Raw genomic sequence first — 15299 nt, forward strand, 5'->3', positions numbered from 1 at the left:
GTGGGTGCCAGGACTGGCTGCCAAAACCCCTCAAGCCCCCAAGAGGCCCCTGAGCAGGGAGCTGGCTCTGCAGCGCCACCTGGTGACCGGAGGGGAGCTGCAGCTGGAAGGTGACCCCGGGCCCCAGAAGAAGTCGCACATCAACCACTGTCCCTCGGTTGCGGGTGTTTTATTTCCAGCATATTTCCGACCTGGTGACCCTCCACAGTCCAGCAGGAGATAGGCAGGAGGGAGGAAGGTCAGCCTGCACCTGCACCCATCCCTAACTAAGGTTATCTCCTTGCTGAGAGTTACCCACAGTGGCACGAGCGACCTTCCGGCATGAGGAAGCGCTCAGAGGCCCCTGGAAAAGGGGCAGCCAAGGCCCCACGCCAGGACGGCCAGGCGATGCAGCTGTGGTGCAGATCGCTCTCCCCCGCACAGCACTCCTCCCCTCCGTGCCCGCCTGGGATCTGGGCTCAGCGTCCCAGCAGCCGCAGCATCTCCTGAGGATCCAGCAGCTTCTCCCTGGGCTTCCCCACACCCTGGCCCCGGGACACCTCCTCAGCATCCAGCTTCTCCCAGTCCGAGAAAGACACAGGCCAGACCCCTGCGGCAGAGGGAAGACGGGTCACTGCCTTCACCTCCTCCTCTACCCCAGCCCAGAGCAGCCCCCTTCCAAACAGTGAAAGGCCGAGGGAGCCCCCCACCCCGCCTCCCAGGAGCTCACACAGGGCCCAGACCTCGGCTGCTGAGCAGGGCCTTGACGGCCGCATAGCCAGGCCTGGGGCCAGACGGCAGCAGCCCCGCTTTCAGGTCCTGCAGCAGAATCTGGCCGGTGACGAAGCTGTCAGTCATGGTAGTGGTGATAACACCTGTGGGCCCCCGCTTCACCCAGCCGCTGCAGTAGAGGCCTTGGAGAGGGGTAACAAAGGGGTAAGCAATGGGGAGTTGGCCGGACACCCCTGGCAAGCCTGGGCCTCAGTACACACACACGTGCACACGCCTCCATACACCCCACGGCCTCCCAGCATCCATCAGCCGGGCCCACTCTGGCCGCTGGCCCACTGCCCTCAAGGCTTCCCAACCTGTATTCACCATGCCGTCCCCCCTTACAGCTCAGTGTCCCTGTAGACCAGGAGCTCCCTGTAGGAGCTGGGTCCTGCCCACCTTGTTTCAACAGGCTCTCAGTCAACACTGACTGAATGAATTAATGACTAGACAGGTATGTGGATGTTAAATCAGGCTGGAAGCTCGCTGAGGCCAAGGGGCTGCTGCTTCATCTCCAGTCCCAGCACTAGGCCTAGCCCAGAGCAGGCCTCAGTAAATTGAATGACTTAATAACCAGACATATGTGTGGCCATCTCAGCTAGACTGGGAGCTTCCTCCAGGGCCAGGAGGAGGCTGGGGCAGGGCCAGGAGGAGGCTGGGGCAGGGCCAGGGTCTTGGGACAGGGCCTGGCTCAGAGCAGGTTCTCAATGCATGTCACCAGGTGAATGAATGAATGTGAATGGCCCCGGGAGACACCAGCCTCCCTGTCCCCCACTGCACCCTCTCACCTGGCACATCCACAACCCGGCCCTCCATATTGGGGATGACCCCGAGTTTGGGGTCAAAGGGCACACTGGGGTCGATGGGGCGGCTCTTATACCCAATGCTGCTCAGCACCAGCCCACAGGGGAGGTCCTCCACGTCTCCAGTGGGCACTGCCCGGGTGGCCTCACCAACACCCTGTGGGGAGAGTGTGGGAAACACCAGGCTGGGGCTGGGGAGATTTGAGAATGGGGGTGTCTTTGGGTAACAGAAGACTCACCTCCAGTCTGGTGACTGCCAGGCGGATGCCTGCCGCTCGCCGCCCATCTGGCGAGGGCAGCACCTGCTGCGGGCTTCGGAAAAAGCGGAGGCCCCAGGCGCGGGGGGCCGATGCCCAGCGGGCAGCCTCCGCCACCCCTGGCTTCTCTGTGGCTGCTCGAAGCAGTAGTTCCATCAGCCGCTTCCTCGGGCGAGGGACCTCTGTTAGCAACACAGAACATCTCAGGGCGGTGTCCGGGTTACAGCCCTCTCCCCTAATGCCCTCCCCCGAGCCCTCTCTGACCTAGACCAGCCCCTCCCTAGTGAGCCGGGGGGCCAGGCCAGGGCCCCTCACCCTTGATTCTGTCCTGAAGGCCCAAGAAATCCGCAGGATCCAAAATGGGCCGAGTTCCTGGTAACTGAATCATCTCCCGAAGCTCCTTGGAGGTGTGGGCGGGGAGTGGGGGAGGAGTCAGGCCCAGAGCGCTGTCCGCTCTTGAGCCCACCCCAGAACCCAGCCCAGGTGGGAGACACCACCAGCTCCCGCCAGAAGGCAGGCACTGGGCCCCAGGGGGGCCTGCCTGGCTCTCCCTCTTCCACCCCAGGCAGCTCTGCCCTGCCACACCTCCCAAGGGGCAGACCATCTACTTGGGACCCTGGCCCCTCTCCCTCAGGCCCCAGCACCTTAATGGTGAAGGCCACTTGCAGGGCTCCACGTCGGCCCACTATCCACACCGTCTTCACCTGACTCTGTCTCAGTGCCCCCAGGGCAGCCTCCGTGATATCCGTTTTCTGGCACAAAAGGAGGACCTTAAAGTCGTTGGACACTGACAGCAGAAGGGGCCTCTCCATTAGCTGGGCGGTGAGAAGGTTGGCAGCCTGAGATGGTACCACTGCCCACCCCCCCCCGGTGGCCAGATGGAGCACTGCTGCCAATTCTGCAAATGGCTCCAATTAGTAGCAAACCAGGCCCACGCTCTTCATTCGACAAGTGTTTACTGAGTGTTTACCACGTGCCAGGCACTGTGCAAAGGGCATGGGTTGGGGGTGTGTGAATGGTGAGCAAAAGAGACGTGGTGCCGGCCTTCACAGAGCTTCTGATCTGGTGGAGAGAGAGACTTATCGAATATTCAGTAAAAAGTATAAAATTGCAGTGGTGACAACATGCTTTGAAACAGAAGTAGCCAAGTCTATGGGAGGAGAGTATTACAGGGAAATGGACCTATTCAGGTCCATGGAGGCTTCCTGGAGGAAGGGACAACTGAACCAAGAACTAAAAGATGCAAACAGGTTAACGGGCAGGAGGTGAGTTGAGAGGGTTCTGAGCAAGAGGAATGGTGTGTGTATACTGAAAAAATTTTTTTAAAAAGCCTATGTAGCTGCAGAAAGTGAAGGGGGAAATGGTATGAGACAAAGCTCACAGGCTGCCTTTTAGAAGGCCTCTGCCCAGCACCAAGGGGAAACAGAGGCTCAGCGTGGAGGGACGAGGCCCAAACCCTGCAGGCAGGGGCACCCTCTCCTTGGTGTGACCCCCCCTCCACCCCTCCGGCCCTTGACCTACCCACTCACCTCCAGGTGCTCAGGTGGCATCAGCAGGATCCGGGCCACATCCAGAGCCACATTCCCCTGCCCCAGGACCACGGCCGTGTCACAGCTCAGGTCCGGCGCCAGCTGGAGGACAGAGGTCTGGATAGGGGTCCCCTAACCTTGGCCCCAGTCAGGCTAATCTCAGCCTCATGCCCAGTCCCCGGCCGCACCCTCAGGCTCCCCTACACTCGGAAAGTCCACCCACCCTGAGCTTCAGCTCAGGTCCCTCCACCCCGACCCGGCGGCCCCTCTTCCCAGAGGCCTCCCCCCTCGGTCAGCCTGATGTTTCACATCTCATCTCACTGCGAGCTTCCCAGGCCTGTGGCTCCCTCTTCCCCGAGCTGTGGCAGCCAAGAGCTGCCCCTGGCCCCGGTGAGGAGTGGGGAGGAAGAGGCAGGGGGAGTGCTCCCCAAACTCACCTCCCGGTTCTCAGGAAGCCCATTGTACCAGCCCACAAAGGCCCGGGCTGAGAACACGCCAGGCAGCTCCTCTCCGGGGATCTCCAGGGCCTGATGGTCCTCTGCCCCGTAGCTCTGAGGAAAGACCCAGAGGCCTCAGCAGCAGCTAAGGGGCCAGGCAGCCCCCGCCAGGCTCCCAGCGGCCTCCTTCCGGCTCCTCCTCCATAGCCTCCGCCGTGGCCCTCACCCCTAGGCCTTCCACCCGCTGCCACCAACCACTGCTGCGGCCCTGCCCCCTCCCCCCTTCCCCCCCGCCCCCGCCTGCACTCACCAGCACCACGGCGTGGTAGGCGTCCCGCAGCTCCTGCACGGTCACATCCCTGCCCACCACCACGTTGCCGTGGAAGGCACAGCGGTCAGAGTGGGCCGTCCGGGTAAAAGTGTTGATGACATTCTGCCGGGGCCCGAAGTGGGAGGGGTTAGAGGGTGGGGCAGCTCCAGGGCCCGTGGCTGTGCCACCCTCACCCCACAGTGTCCGGGGTGGCATTCCCCCAGAGGGCCTGGGGTCATTCCCTGCGGTCAGGGAGCCTCCCTTCCCTCCTCACCTTGACCAAAGTCTCCAAAGCCCTGCTCTGAGCCCAGAGAGACCCACCTTCACCTCGGGGTGGTCGGGCGCCACGCCAAAGCGCACCAGGCCGAAGGGCACCAGCTGCTTCTCGTAAATGTCCACGTGGGCGCGGGAGTGGTGCTGGGGGAGAAGGCAATGGCTGGTGGGGCCGAGGGAGGCCCCTGTGGGTCCTGCCCTTCCCAGGACAAAGCAGGAGAGCCCAGCTCAGTGCGCTAACAAGGTGGCCTCGACCCTCTGCAAGGAGAGGGAAAGGCCCACGACTCCCCATCTGCCTAGAGAGCCGGGCTAGAGGAGTGGGCAGCACAGCGCCAGGGCAGCCGAGGCCAGACTTCAAGGCCTGCCAGCCCATTGAGATGGCGAGAACTCTGGCCAACCAAGGAAGACGGCAGCTTTCCCTCCACTGGAGTTGTATCAGGGGAGCTTCTTCGTCTACTTGGGTCAGACGTGACACACAGCCCTGGCCTAGAACCCACGGACACTTCTAGAAATGCCCAGCCCGCAGATGACCTGAGAACCACCCTTGGAAACTCATACCTGCTTTAGCTCTAGCCTCCAAAACCATCCTGTTGGAAAGCAGACCAGCAGGACAGAGACTTAGAGGCACAGCTGGGGCATGAGGGGAGCACACGGGGATGGAAGTGGCCCTACTCCTAGTCTTAGAAAAAACAATCTCACTCATATGTCGGTTCCACATTGCCTGCCCCCCACCCCAGGGCACCCAGAGGGGCCGTGGGGAAGGCTCAGGTTTGGGGGTCGGGCAGACAAGTGTGGTGTAGCTCTGCCACCAAACAGCCGCATGGCCCCAGCAAGTCCCAGCGTCCGCCTGGGTCTCAGTTTCTTCCTCTGTAAACCGGGACAGATGACACGCCCCTCTCAGGGTTGCTGGGAAACATCCCAGAGGTCAGGATGGTGAGACTCTGGGCCACAGGCAGGTTCAGGGTCAAGCAGTTGGGGCTCCCGTGGATGACACTACCCTGCCTCGCGCCCCCATCAGCCTCTTGCGCGATTCCGCCCCCCCGATTCAGTGGGACTCGAGGCAAATGAGCTCCCGCCCCCCAGCAGCCCTCACCCCAACAAAGCCTCACGCTCGGCTCGTCGCCTTTGTCCACATCCCACTGCCTGCGCCCAAGTCCCGGTCCCCCACGCGCCCATCGTGCCTCCCGACTCTCCCCATCCCCCTCAAGCCCCGCTGACGTCGCTGTGCCCTTGAAGAGCTGCAGCTTTGGAGTCAACAGCCGCGGGGCCAACCCAGCCCCACTGCTATCTGACTCTGTGCCGCTGGAATGTTCCTTACTGGAGCACAGAACATTCCTTCTGGCGTGGGGTTCTGGATGAAATGAGCAAAGCCTACACCCTTAGCCCAGGGAGTGACCCGCTGTGAGTGTTCAATCAAAAGCTGTCATTACCGTCACTGTGGTTTTTGTGGTAGTTGTATGTCACCACCTTGCTCACAAACCTTCCCTGGCTGTCCTGCCGTGGGACAAAGTTCAAACTGCTGAGCCTGGAGGTCAATACCGGACGCTATCCGCCTTTCCATCTTATCTTCCCTTCTTTCCAGCTGCGGAGCCTTCCCTCCAGCTCACAGGGCTCTCTCCAAGGCCACCTCCATAAGGCTCAACCCGCTGGACCTATTTACTGGTTCTCTCACAGGACTGGCCTCATCTTCCAGGATGCCCCTCCTCCCTAGCTCTCACAGGTCCCTCCAATCCCTCTGGCTGTTCTTTTCCAAGCCCCTTTTCCTCTGTCCCCCCTGTAACAAGAATTTTCTCTGAGGTTCTTCCAATCTGAGACCCCCCCTTCCCTTGCCCCGGAACACATTCCCTGGGGAATTGTCATCCGCTCCCTCCTGTGACCTCAAACTCCCGTGGACTTACTGATGACATTCTACTCTCTCTCTTCTGCCCAGACCTCCCACCAAGCCTGAGACCCCTGAACAGCGCACCCCAGACATCTCACACCCATTGGGATGAAAGTCAGTCCCCCCTCCCCCAAACCTCTCCCTCTCTGCTCCGGGGTCAGAAGCTGGGGCTCCTCCCTGACTCCCCTCTACCCTGTCCAATCAGACCCCCATCCTCCCCACTGCTCTTTCGGCCACAGCCCTGCCTCTCGCTCTGCTGTCTGCCCTGCAGGCAGAGAGAGAGCTCCAGATCAAAAACGGGGTGCTTTCAGTCCCTTGCCTAAAACCCTTCACTGAAGCCAACCACCTATAGCAGCAGGCGGGGGTTTGTTTTCAAATGTTGATTCCTGGGCCCCAGCCACAGTTTGATTAGGTGGGAACTAGGCCCAGAAATGTGTATTTTCACAAGTCCCCCAGGGGACTCTGATGCAGGGAAGGGGGTGGACAGCACCAAGAGAAACTGCCTGAGTCCAAGCTGGTCAGTGGCTTCCCAGCCACCAGGATCTGGGCCCACCCACCTCCTCCAGCCTCTGCTCTCACCCCTCCACCCTCACTCCACACGCCCACCTTCCTGAACTCAACGGTCCCCAAACCCGCATTCTCTTTCCTCTGGGTCTTTGTCACACGGTTCTCTGTGCCTGGGGCCCTCTGGCCTCTTACCCATCCCCCTGCCCCACCGGGCTGCTCCTTCTGTCCTTGAGACAGCAATCTGGACGTCACCTCCTCCAGGCTGGGTTAGGTGCCCCTCCTGTAAATGCACCCCCCCCCCCGCATCAGAGCCCTAGAATACCACGTAAACCCTCTTCCCACCACTCCACAACCTCCCACAGTAGACTGTCAGGTCCTTGAGCATGTGGACCACGTCTGTCCTGCTCACACCCATGTTCCCAGTGCCAAGCTGTGCCTGGATCATGTCAGTGTCCAGTGGTTGATTACTGAATGGCCCAGCGCGGAGCTTAAGAGCGGGCTCTGCCATCGGAGTGCCCACGCTCAGAACCCAGGCCTTCCCTGCTCAGACGAGGGGCCTTGGGCAGCCTCGCTCAGTTCTCACCTGTGAAGCAAAAGTCATGCCACCTGCTTCGCAACTTGTCTTGGGGATGCGACGAGATGCTGTACAGACAGTGCCTGACTCGGCTAAGTGCCACTGTCCCAAATGTGCTGCGCGTGTTCCCGCCGCGGGAGCACAGCCAGTCGCTCGGAGCTCCCAGTGGGCCAGGACCAGCTTGTAACTGGCCTCGGTGCCCATCCCCCAGCACCTCCCCCAGGGAAAGTATGTGCAGGCCAGAGCCTTTGTTCACACTGGGGACATTGAGAATCCTGCCTGGAAGGCCTACCCTCCTCCCTCTCCGAATTTCAGGCTCAGCTCGCACAGTTCCCCTTACACAGAGCCCTCCAGGATCTCCCCAGCCCCTGGGAGATCCCTGGTCTCCCTGCCAGCGCCCATGCGGGATGCTCTCTCCAGAGCCTGAGGCCTCCTTCAACTCACTTCTCCAGGAAGCACTTTCTGACTGACCCCACCCAACTGGGCTCATGCTGGTCACTTCATCGTAATTAGCTCTTTCCCCTGTGCTGCTTGGAAGCCGTGCTTAGGTCACTTTTTGGCAGGGTGACCAATGCATCCTGGCCTCCCAAGACCCTCCCAGTTTTAACACTGAAAGCCTTACATCCTGGGCAAACTGAGCAGGTTGATCACCCTACTTTTTAAGTATTAATATCTGTATATGTGTGTGTGTGCGTGCATGTAATTAATATATTCATCCTTTCTCCTCTCTCTCCACGGCAAGGCCATTGTCCTATGTCTCAGTCAGCCTAGGTCTCCTGCACCCCTCCCCCACCCCACCCCCACCAACTCACGCCAACCCATGATTCTCCCTCCCTCCTCCCTCCCACCAAGGTTTGCCGAAGTTTCAAGGGTAACCAGCAACCTTGGGGCCCTGCCCGCCAAGGCTAATACTATAAACCTTGAGACCCCGGCCATGGGGTGGGGGAAGGCATGGAATGGAGGGTGGAGAGCAGGCCGGAAGACCAGCATGGCGTGGGGAGGGCTGGAGCTATTGGCGAGGAGAGTGCAGTGAGGTGCCTAAAGTTACAGAAATCCCTGAGAAGAGGGGGTGGCCTCAAGATGCAGGATGTTCAGGACAGAGTGGAGACAGAGGAGAAAGAAGGGAAGATGAGGGGCAGGACAAAGTCATCACGCAGGTCTGCATAAGCTCCCTGGACTACTTGGCCAAGAAGGCATAGCCGACCGTCTGCCACAGACCACTGACCATCACCCATGAGACAAACACACTTCTCTTCTAGCTGAGGACCTAGAGTGGGGAGCCCCAGGTGACAAAGCATGCAGGAAATGTCCCGTCTAGATGGGCTGGGAGCCCCTTCCCCTTCAGGGACCCAGGAGTGCTTTTAAAACCCAAAGGAGTGGAGCTTGCCCTTAGGATTGGAGCAGCAGGTGAATCATGGGAAAAGGAACCAGGAGGAAGCGGCTTACCTTTAGCAGGTGTTGGGCGGTGTAAAAGCCAGCTGGGCCACTGCCCACCACACAGATCTGGGGGGTCTGCTCCTGTGTGGAGAACTGCTGGCGGAAGCCTAGGGCAGGGGGGACCGGGGAGGAAGGTCAGTTCAAGACTCCCTCCCCATCCCAAACCCCAACTTCAGTGTCCAAAAGAAAACGGAGTTTCCCAGGCTTCACCCTCATCTGTGCCCTCCTTCTCTTTTTCCTCAAAGCTCTGGCGTTTGCAGGGTCCCTTACTTCATCTGAATTCCCAAAGGCTGTGTCTCCATCCAGAGCCCTCATCTCACCCATGAACTTACTACGCCGCTGAAGATGGCCTACTCGACAATCCCCATCACCCCTGAAGCTTCCCTGCTCAGCACTTCTTAATTTTTCTCACCGGGTTCCCAACCCACCCAGCTAGAATACCACATCCTTCCAACAGACCCCATATCGCCCCTGTGGATCTGCCCACAAGGCCCCATTTTACCTCTTCTTACCTCTCTCTCCACAGAGCCCTCTATTGCCCATATAGGCCCCTGTTTCGCCTCAGACTTCCCTCTTGCCCCACAGACCTCTTTATCACCCCCATTCACTCCTTCTCACTTCTGTGGACATCATGGTCTCCCCTTCTCACTTTTGTTGATCCCTGTCTCACCCCAGGAGCCTCACATATTACCGCACAGGCCGCCATCTGCCCCTGTACACCACCCCCATCTCATCTGCATGAGGGGACCCCTCCAGTCTCGCCCCTGGTCCCCTCTCTCTCCCCTCTCCAGCCCTGCAACCAGCTCGGCTCCTACTCCTATACTTAGCGCTCGCAGGCCTCCCCGCGCTCCCATTCAGCCCTAGAGGTGCCCTGCTCCTACTCTGGGTGCTCTCGGAAGGAGGCGGCCGGGTCCGAGGCCATGCCAACCAGGGCCACCAGCGCCAACAGCGCGGAGCCATGCCTGGAAAGAGCAACTAGCCAGCGGAGCCGACCCCGCTGACTGCCCTGATCTCCCGCGCCGGCTCCGGCCCCGCCCTCCTCCTTCCTGTGACCCCACCCACAATCGCGGCCCCGCCCCAAATCCCGCCTCCCACGCTCCAGGAAAGCACAGCGTAGCGGCTCCACCTCCACAACCGAAAGAATCCAGCCGCCCTAATGAAAAGCCCGCCCCCCCCGGTCCACCCCCTTCCGCTGAGGGCCCGCCCCCCAGGACTTCCGGGCCGTACGTGACTCAATAAATTGCTCCGTAATCTTTACCCTCCCTCCAATTATCTGGAGCCTAGAGTTGGAGGAGAGCAAATCCCCATTGCTGTTTCAATCCCGCCTGAAAGGAGGAGCCAATTAGAAAGGAGCTTACTTTACTTACCCCACCCCCGGAAGCTGTCGTCGCTCGCTGATGACGCAAGCCTTTCCCATTTGATAGCGTACCCCGGGTCGTTTCCGTCTCAGCCAATCACAAGCCAGGTTCAAGCGAGCCTCCCCGCCCATTGGGTAATAACCACAGAGTCCGGAAGTCTGGAAAAAGGGTCTGCAGGCAGGACTTTGGCCGTTCCGTTCTCCGACGCCGGACGTTACACAGGTTTGACCCCGATAAGATGCTGTCCAGGTCGGGCCAGGGAGAATTTTAAACCTTGGAGATCTTGTTGCTTAATCGTCCTCCTCTTTACATAGGTAAGGGAACAGAGAGGAGCGTCTTGCCCTCTGTACCAAGGGCAGAGCCAGATCTCCCACCCTTGTCCAGCGGGCTGGAATAGGGTGAGGCGAATGAGGCAATGGCCTGGAGTGCAAAATTTAATGGAGCGCCAAAAACCTCAGTAATCAAAGTAATTATCTTGTAATGCAATGTTTCAGAAGATCAAAATTAAGGCAAAAAAATCCACAATGAACAAGATGGTTTTTTTTTAATTTTATTTTATTTATTTTTTATACAGCAGGTTCTTATTAGTTATCTATTTTATACATATCAGTGTATATATGTCAATCCCAATCTCCCAATTCATCCCACCACCACCACCATCCCCCCCACCGACTTCCCCCACCTTGGTGTCCATACATTTGTTCTCCACATCTGTGTCTCTATTTCTGCCTTGCAAACTGGTTCATCTGTACCATTTTTCTAGATCCCACATACATGCGTTAATAGACAATATTTGTTTTTCTCTTTCTGACCTACTTCACTCTGTATGACGGTGTCTAGGTCCATCCACGACTCTACAGATGACCCAATTTCGTTCCTTTTTATGGCTGAGTAATATTCCATTGTATATATGTACCACGTCTTCTTTATTCATTCGTCTGTCAATGGGCATTTAGGTTGCTTCCGTGACCTGGCTATTGTAAATAGTGCTGCAGTGAACGTTGGGGTGCATGTGTCTTTTTGAATTATGGTTTTCTCTGGATATATGCCCAGTAGTGGGATTGCTGGATCATATGGTAATACAAAATGTATTTTTAAATGACGGGTCCGTAGTCACATCTGACCCAGTGATCCTGATGCTGCCTCCCCCACCCTTCCCCCAAGGGCCTTCTTGTGAAGCACATCCTTGGAGAAGCCTTTCCTGACCCATCCTCTCCCAAGCTGGGTTAGGGCCCTTTTTGTCCCTGCAACCAGCCCATCATTACCTATTACACTGCTTTATCATTCTTTTTTTTTAATAAATTTTTAAAATTTTATTTATTTATTTATTTGTTTTTGGCTGGTTGGGTCTTCGTTGCTGCACGCGGGCTTTCTCTAGTTGTGGTGAGCGGGGCCTACTATTCGTTGCGGTGCACGGGCTTCCCATTGCAGTGGCTTCTCTTGTTGCGGCGCACGGGCTCTAGGCACGCGGGCTTCAGTAGTTGTGGCTCGCGGGCTCAGTAGTTGTGGCTCGCGGGCTCTAGAGCTCAGACTCAGTAGTTGTGGCGCACGGGCTTAGTTGCTCCGCGGCATGTGGGATCTTCCCAGACCAGGGCTCGAACCCGTGTCCCCTTCATTGGCAGGCAGATTCTTAACCACTGCACCACCAGGGAAGTCCCTATCATTCTTAAATTATTTTTTTTATTTAAGTTGTCGACTGAAAGAAAAATGCACAATGTGCACATCGTGAGTTCAGTTTTATTCCAGGACCTTACTGAAGACTGTAGCCCAGGAGACAGCCTCTCAGATTACTCTGAGAAACTGCTCCAAAGAGGTAAGGGAGGAGCCAGGATATATATGAACTTTTTTTGCTGGGAAAAACATGTAGTCAAGCAAAAAAAGATTATTGCTAATCACAAAGAACAGACATCTCGAGTTAATGCTTTTAGTGCTTTTCCATGTAAGATGCAAGAATATGGGGTCACTGAAATTTTTCCTTAGATATATAAATTAACTACCTAGGGGCCAGTATATCCAAAGCACAGAATGCTTCCTGTTTTTCCCCATCCTGAATTCCCCTTAGGGATCATTGTCAGTGGGTGACTGCAGTAGCTAATGGCTTGATTCTTGCAGAACTGGAATGGCAGGCAACATTTTTTTCTTTACAAAGTACAATGAACAGAAAAGTGCACAAACCATAAGTGTACTATTTGATGAGTAACCACGAAATATAACCATGTAACCACCACTCAGATCAAGTAGAACATGGCCAGCACCCCCAGGAGCGCCTTGTGCCCCTTCTAGTTACTTCCCCTCCCTCGTACTCAGAGGTAAATACTGCTCTGATTTCTAACAAGTCATTGTGTTTTGTGCTCATCCCACTAGACCAGGAGTAGGCAAACTACTGTTTGCAGCCCAAATCCTGCCCACCACCTGTTTTTGTATAACGCACAAGTTCATGGCTGTTACATTCTTAAATAGTTTTTCTAAAACTGTAGAGAAGAATATTCTGCGACATGTGAAAACTACATAAAGTTAAAAAAAATTCTTTTAGGGACCTCCCTGGTGGTCCAGTGGTTAGGACTCGGCGCTTTCACTGCCGGGGCCCGGGTTCGATCCTTGGTTGGGGAACTAAGATCCTGCAAGCCACGCTGCATGGCCAAAAAATAATAATTTTTTTTTTTAGAACACAGCGATGCTCATTTCTTTACATATTGTCTCTGGCCGTTTTTGCACTTTGATGGCACAGTTGAGTAGTTGTGACAGAGACCGTATCATCCACAAAGCCCAAAATATTTACCATCTTGCCTTTTACTGAAAAAGTTTGTCAATTCCTGCACTAGACGGTAAGCTCCAGGAGATTGGGGCCCAATCGCATTCACTCTTTTATCCCCAGAGCTTTGCACAGTGCCTGGCACATAATGGATGTTCATAAAGAGTTTGTCTTAATGATCCATTTATTAAGACGGGAGGAAGAGAAGGAGATTCAGGATCTGACACCCCAGAAAGCCCTAAAGGGCTCCCCACCCAGAGGTAGTATGTCTGGTGGTTGAGAGCAGGAATTCTGGAGTTGGACACACCAGCTTTGAATCTTTCTTCCTCCACTTGCTAGCTATATGACATTGATAAGTTTAATCTCTTTAAGGCTTATCTTCACAATATGTAACATGACGGGAAAATAGTACCAATTTCTTGTAAAGATGAAAGTTAGATAGCATAGGTAAAAATGTGCTGTAAGCTCTGAATTGATGTTAGCTATCATCATCATCATGGTAAACATTATCACCTCCGATACACCTCTGTTAATTAGACCTTAGGTCTCTGCAGAGCCCTAGAAGGGCTTCATTCACTCCTGTCATCTCCCCTCATTTCTCAAGCCCCACACAATCCCAGTCACAATCCCAGCGTAAAAGAAAATCAAGCTTCAAAGTGATGGAGTGTTCTTGGGTGCTTATTGTACAGCCAAGTCTGGTACCAGGGCCTCCAGGTACAGCCCATTCCCCACTCAGGCCCAGATCAATAACAATGAGTCACTGATTGTATTAGGATGGTTTTATTTTTATTTTTATTTTTTTTATAAATTTATTTATTTATTCATTTATTTAGTTTTTGGCTGCACTGGGTCTTTGCTGCTGCACACAGGTTTTCTCTAGGTGCTGAGAGCTGGGGCTACTCTTTGTTGCGGTGCGCGGGCTTCTCATTGCGGTGGCTTCTCTTGTTGTGGAGCACGGGCTCTAGGCACACGGGCTTCAGTAGTTGTGGCTCGCAGGCTCTAGAGCACAGGCTCAGTAGTTGTGGCGCACGGGTTTAGTTGCTCCGCGGCATGTGGGATCTTCCCAGACCAGGGCTCGAACCCGTGTCCCCTGCGTTGGCAGGTGGATTCTTAACCACTGCACCACCAGGGAAGCCCTAGGATGGTTTTAATCATTAGCCAGGACTGTGCAATGGGGCCTTTTCTGATGTTGCATTTTTCATGTGGAGAATAAGCAGTTTGATTAATCACATTCCCAGTCCTTAAGGCCATGTCTGAGTCACTAATGCATTTCAAAAGAGCAGTGATATGTTATAGTATATATATATATATAAAGTAGGCGGGGGAGGCTGCCAAGCCTGCCTCGTTCCAAGAGGGCTGCTTGGATCCAAACTTCTGCTCTATCAGTCAGCCTCCCAGCAGGAAACAGATGGCGTGCTCAGAGGGGCTGACTGAAGAGAGTTTAATGAAGGAACTCTGTGCAGAGGTATAGCAGGACGCAGGTTGTGGTGTAGCCCCTCCAGGGCTAGCAATAGCTGGAAGCCACTACCACCCCAGGCCCGGAAGGAGCAAAAGGAGGGACTGTTTCAGAAGTAGTGAGAGCTGTAGCTGTAGGAGAGGGCGCTGGACAGGGGGTGTGGGCTTCGGGACAGGAGCGCAGGGTGGAGAAGGTAATGGCTCTGGACGGGCCAGTGGCAGCTCCCCAAAAGAGCCACCTAAGGCCACACCAGAGATGGGTTCCCTAACAGGACCCGGCTTAGAGAATGTCTTCACCTGCCCTCTGACCCCTCAGCCCATCCCATTTGCAGGCATTTAGCCTCCCCATCCTCAGGGTCACCACGCCCTTCACCTCGTCCAAGGACTTCACTGAAAAACAAGGCAATTGTGTGCTCAGAATAGACTTGCATGTCCTCGACCAGAGATGATTTTTGCCCCCCAGGGGACATTTGGCAGTGTGTGCAGACATTTTTGGTGGTCACAACTTGGGTTCCTGGAACCTAGTGGATAGAAGCTGGGGATGCTGCTTCAGGACAGGCCCCCAGCGATAAAGCACTACCTGGCCAAAATGTCACGGTGCTGCGGTGAGAAACCATGCTTAAACTAACTGCTCTGGCCTCCTGTCACAGGCTGGGCCTCCCCCTCTGTTCCTCCATCAGCCTCCAGCCCGGCCCTTCCTCCCACCCTCTATTCCAGCCTCCAGCCAGGGCAGCTCCCAGCCCTGTCTCAAGGCTGCCCGCTTTGGGCTGAATCTCAGTGATGTCCCCAGTACCTGGACCTCTTCCTGCGGCTGGCACCGCTAGTTCTCTTATATTCCCACCTCGCTCCCAGGCTGCAGACCATCCTTTCACAGCCAAGCCTAGCCCTGGACTCCCAGCTCCTATATCCGCACCCCATACACACACTCCTTCCCCTCCTCCCTCTCCTCTCTAAGGCCGTCTGACCTCCAGACCC

General features: G+C 55.9%; 1 protein-coding gene across 3 annotated transcripts; it reads right to left on the bottom strand.

Moving 5' to 3' along the window:
• Positions 1-153: 153 nt before the first annotated feature.
• FDXR (ferredoxin reductase) lies at positions 154-9818 on the bottom strand. 3 transcript variants are annotated; one of them, XM_082440538.1, is made up of 13 exons: positions 9641-9818; positions 8931-9049; positions 8769-8840; positions 4408-4503; positions 4087-4209; positions 3777-3890; positions 3340-3441; positions 2455-2562; positions 2126-2210; positions 1793-1992; positions 1539-1710; positions 723-893; positions 154-589 (listed from the first exon to the last, which is right to left on the bottom strand). In XM_082440538.1, the coding sequence occupies exons 1-13, from the start codon at positions 9717-9719 to the stop codon at positions 459-461; spliced, it is 1572 nt and encodes a 523-aa protein (XP_082296664.1). In that variant the 5' UTR covers positions 9720-9818; the 3' UTR covers positions 154-458. The 3 variants fall into 3 exon arrangements, with proteins under 3 accessions (XP_082296664.1, XP_082296662.1, XP_082296663.1); XM_082440536.1 differs by lacking the exon at positions 8931-9049 and having other exon boundaries at positions 8769-8866; positions 9641-9816; XM_082440537.1 differs by lacking the exons at positions 2455-2562; positions 8931-9049 and having other exon boundaries at positions 8769-8866; positions 9641-9817.
• Between the last annotated feature and the right edge of the window lie 5481 nt (positions 9819-15299).

The sequence above is a fragment of the Balaenoptera physalus genome, assembly GCF_965194825.1.
Source record: "Balaenoptera physalus genome assembly, chromosome: 20".
NCBI lineage: Eukaryota > Metazoa > Chordata > Mammalia > Artiodactyla > Balaenopteridae > Balaenoptera > Balaenoptera physalus.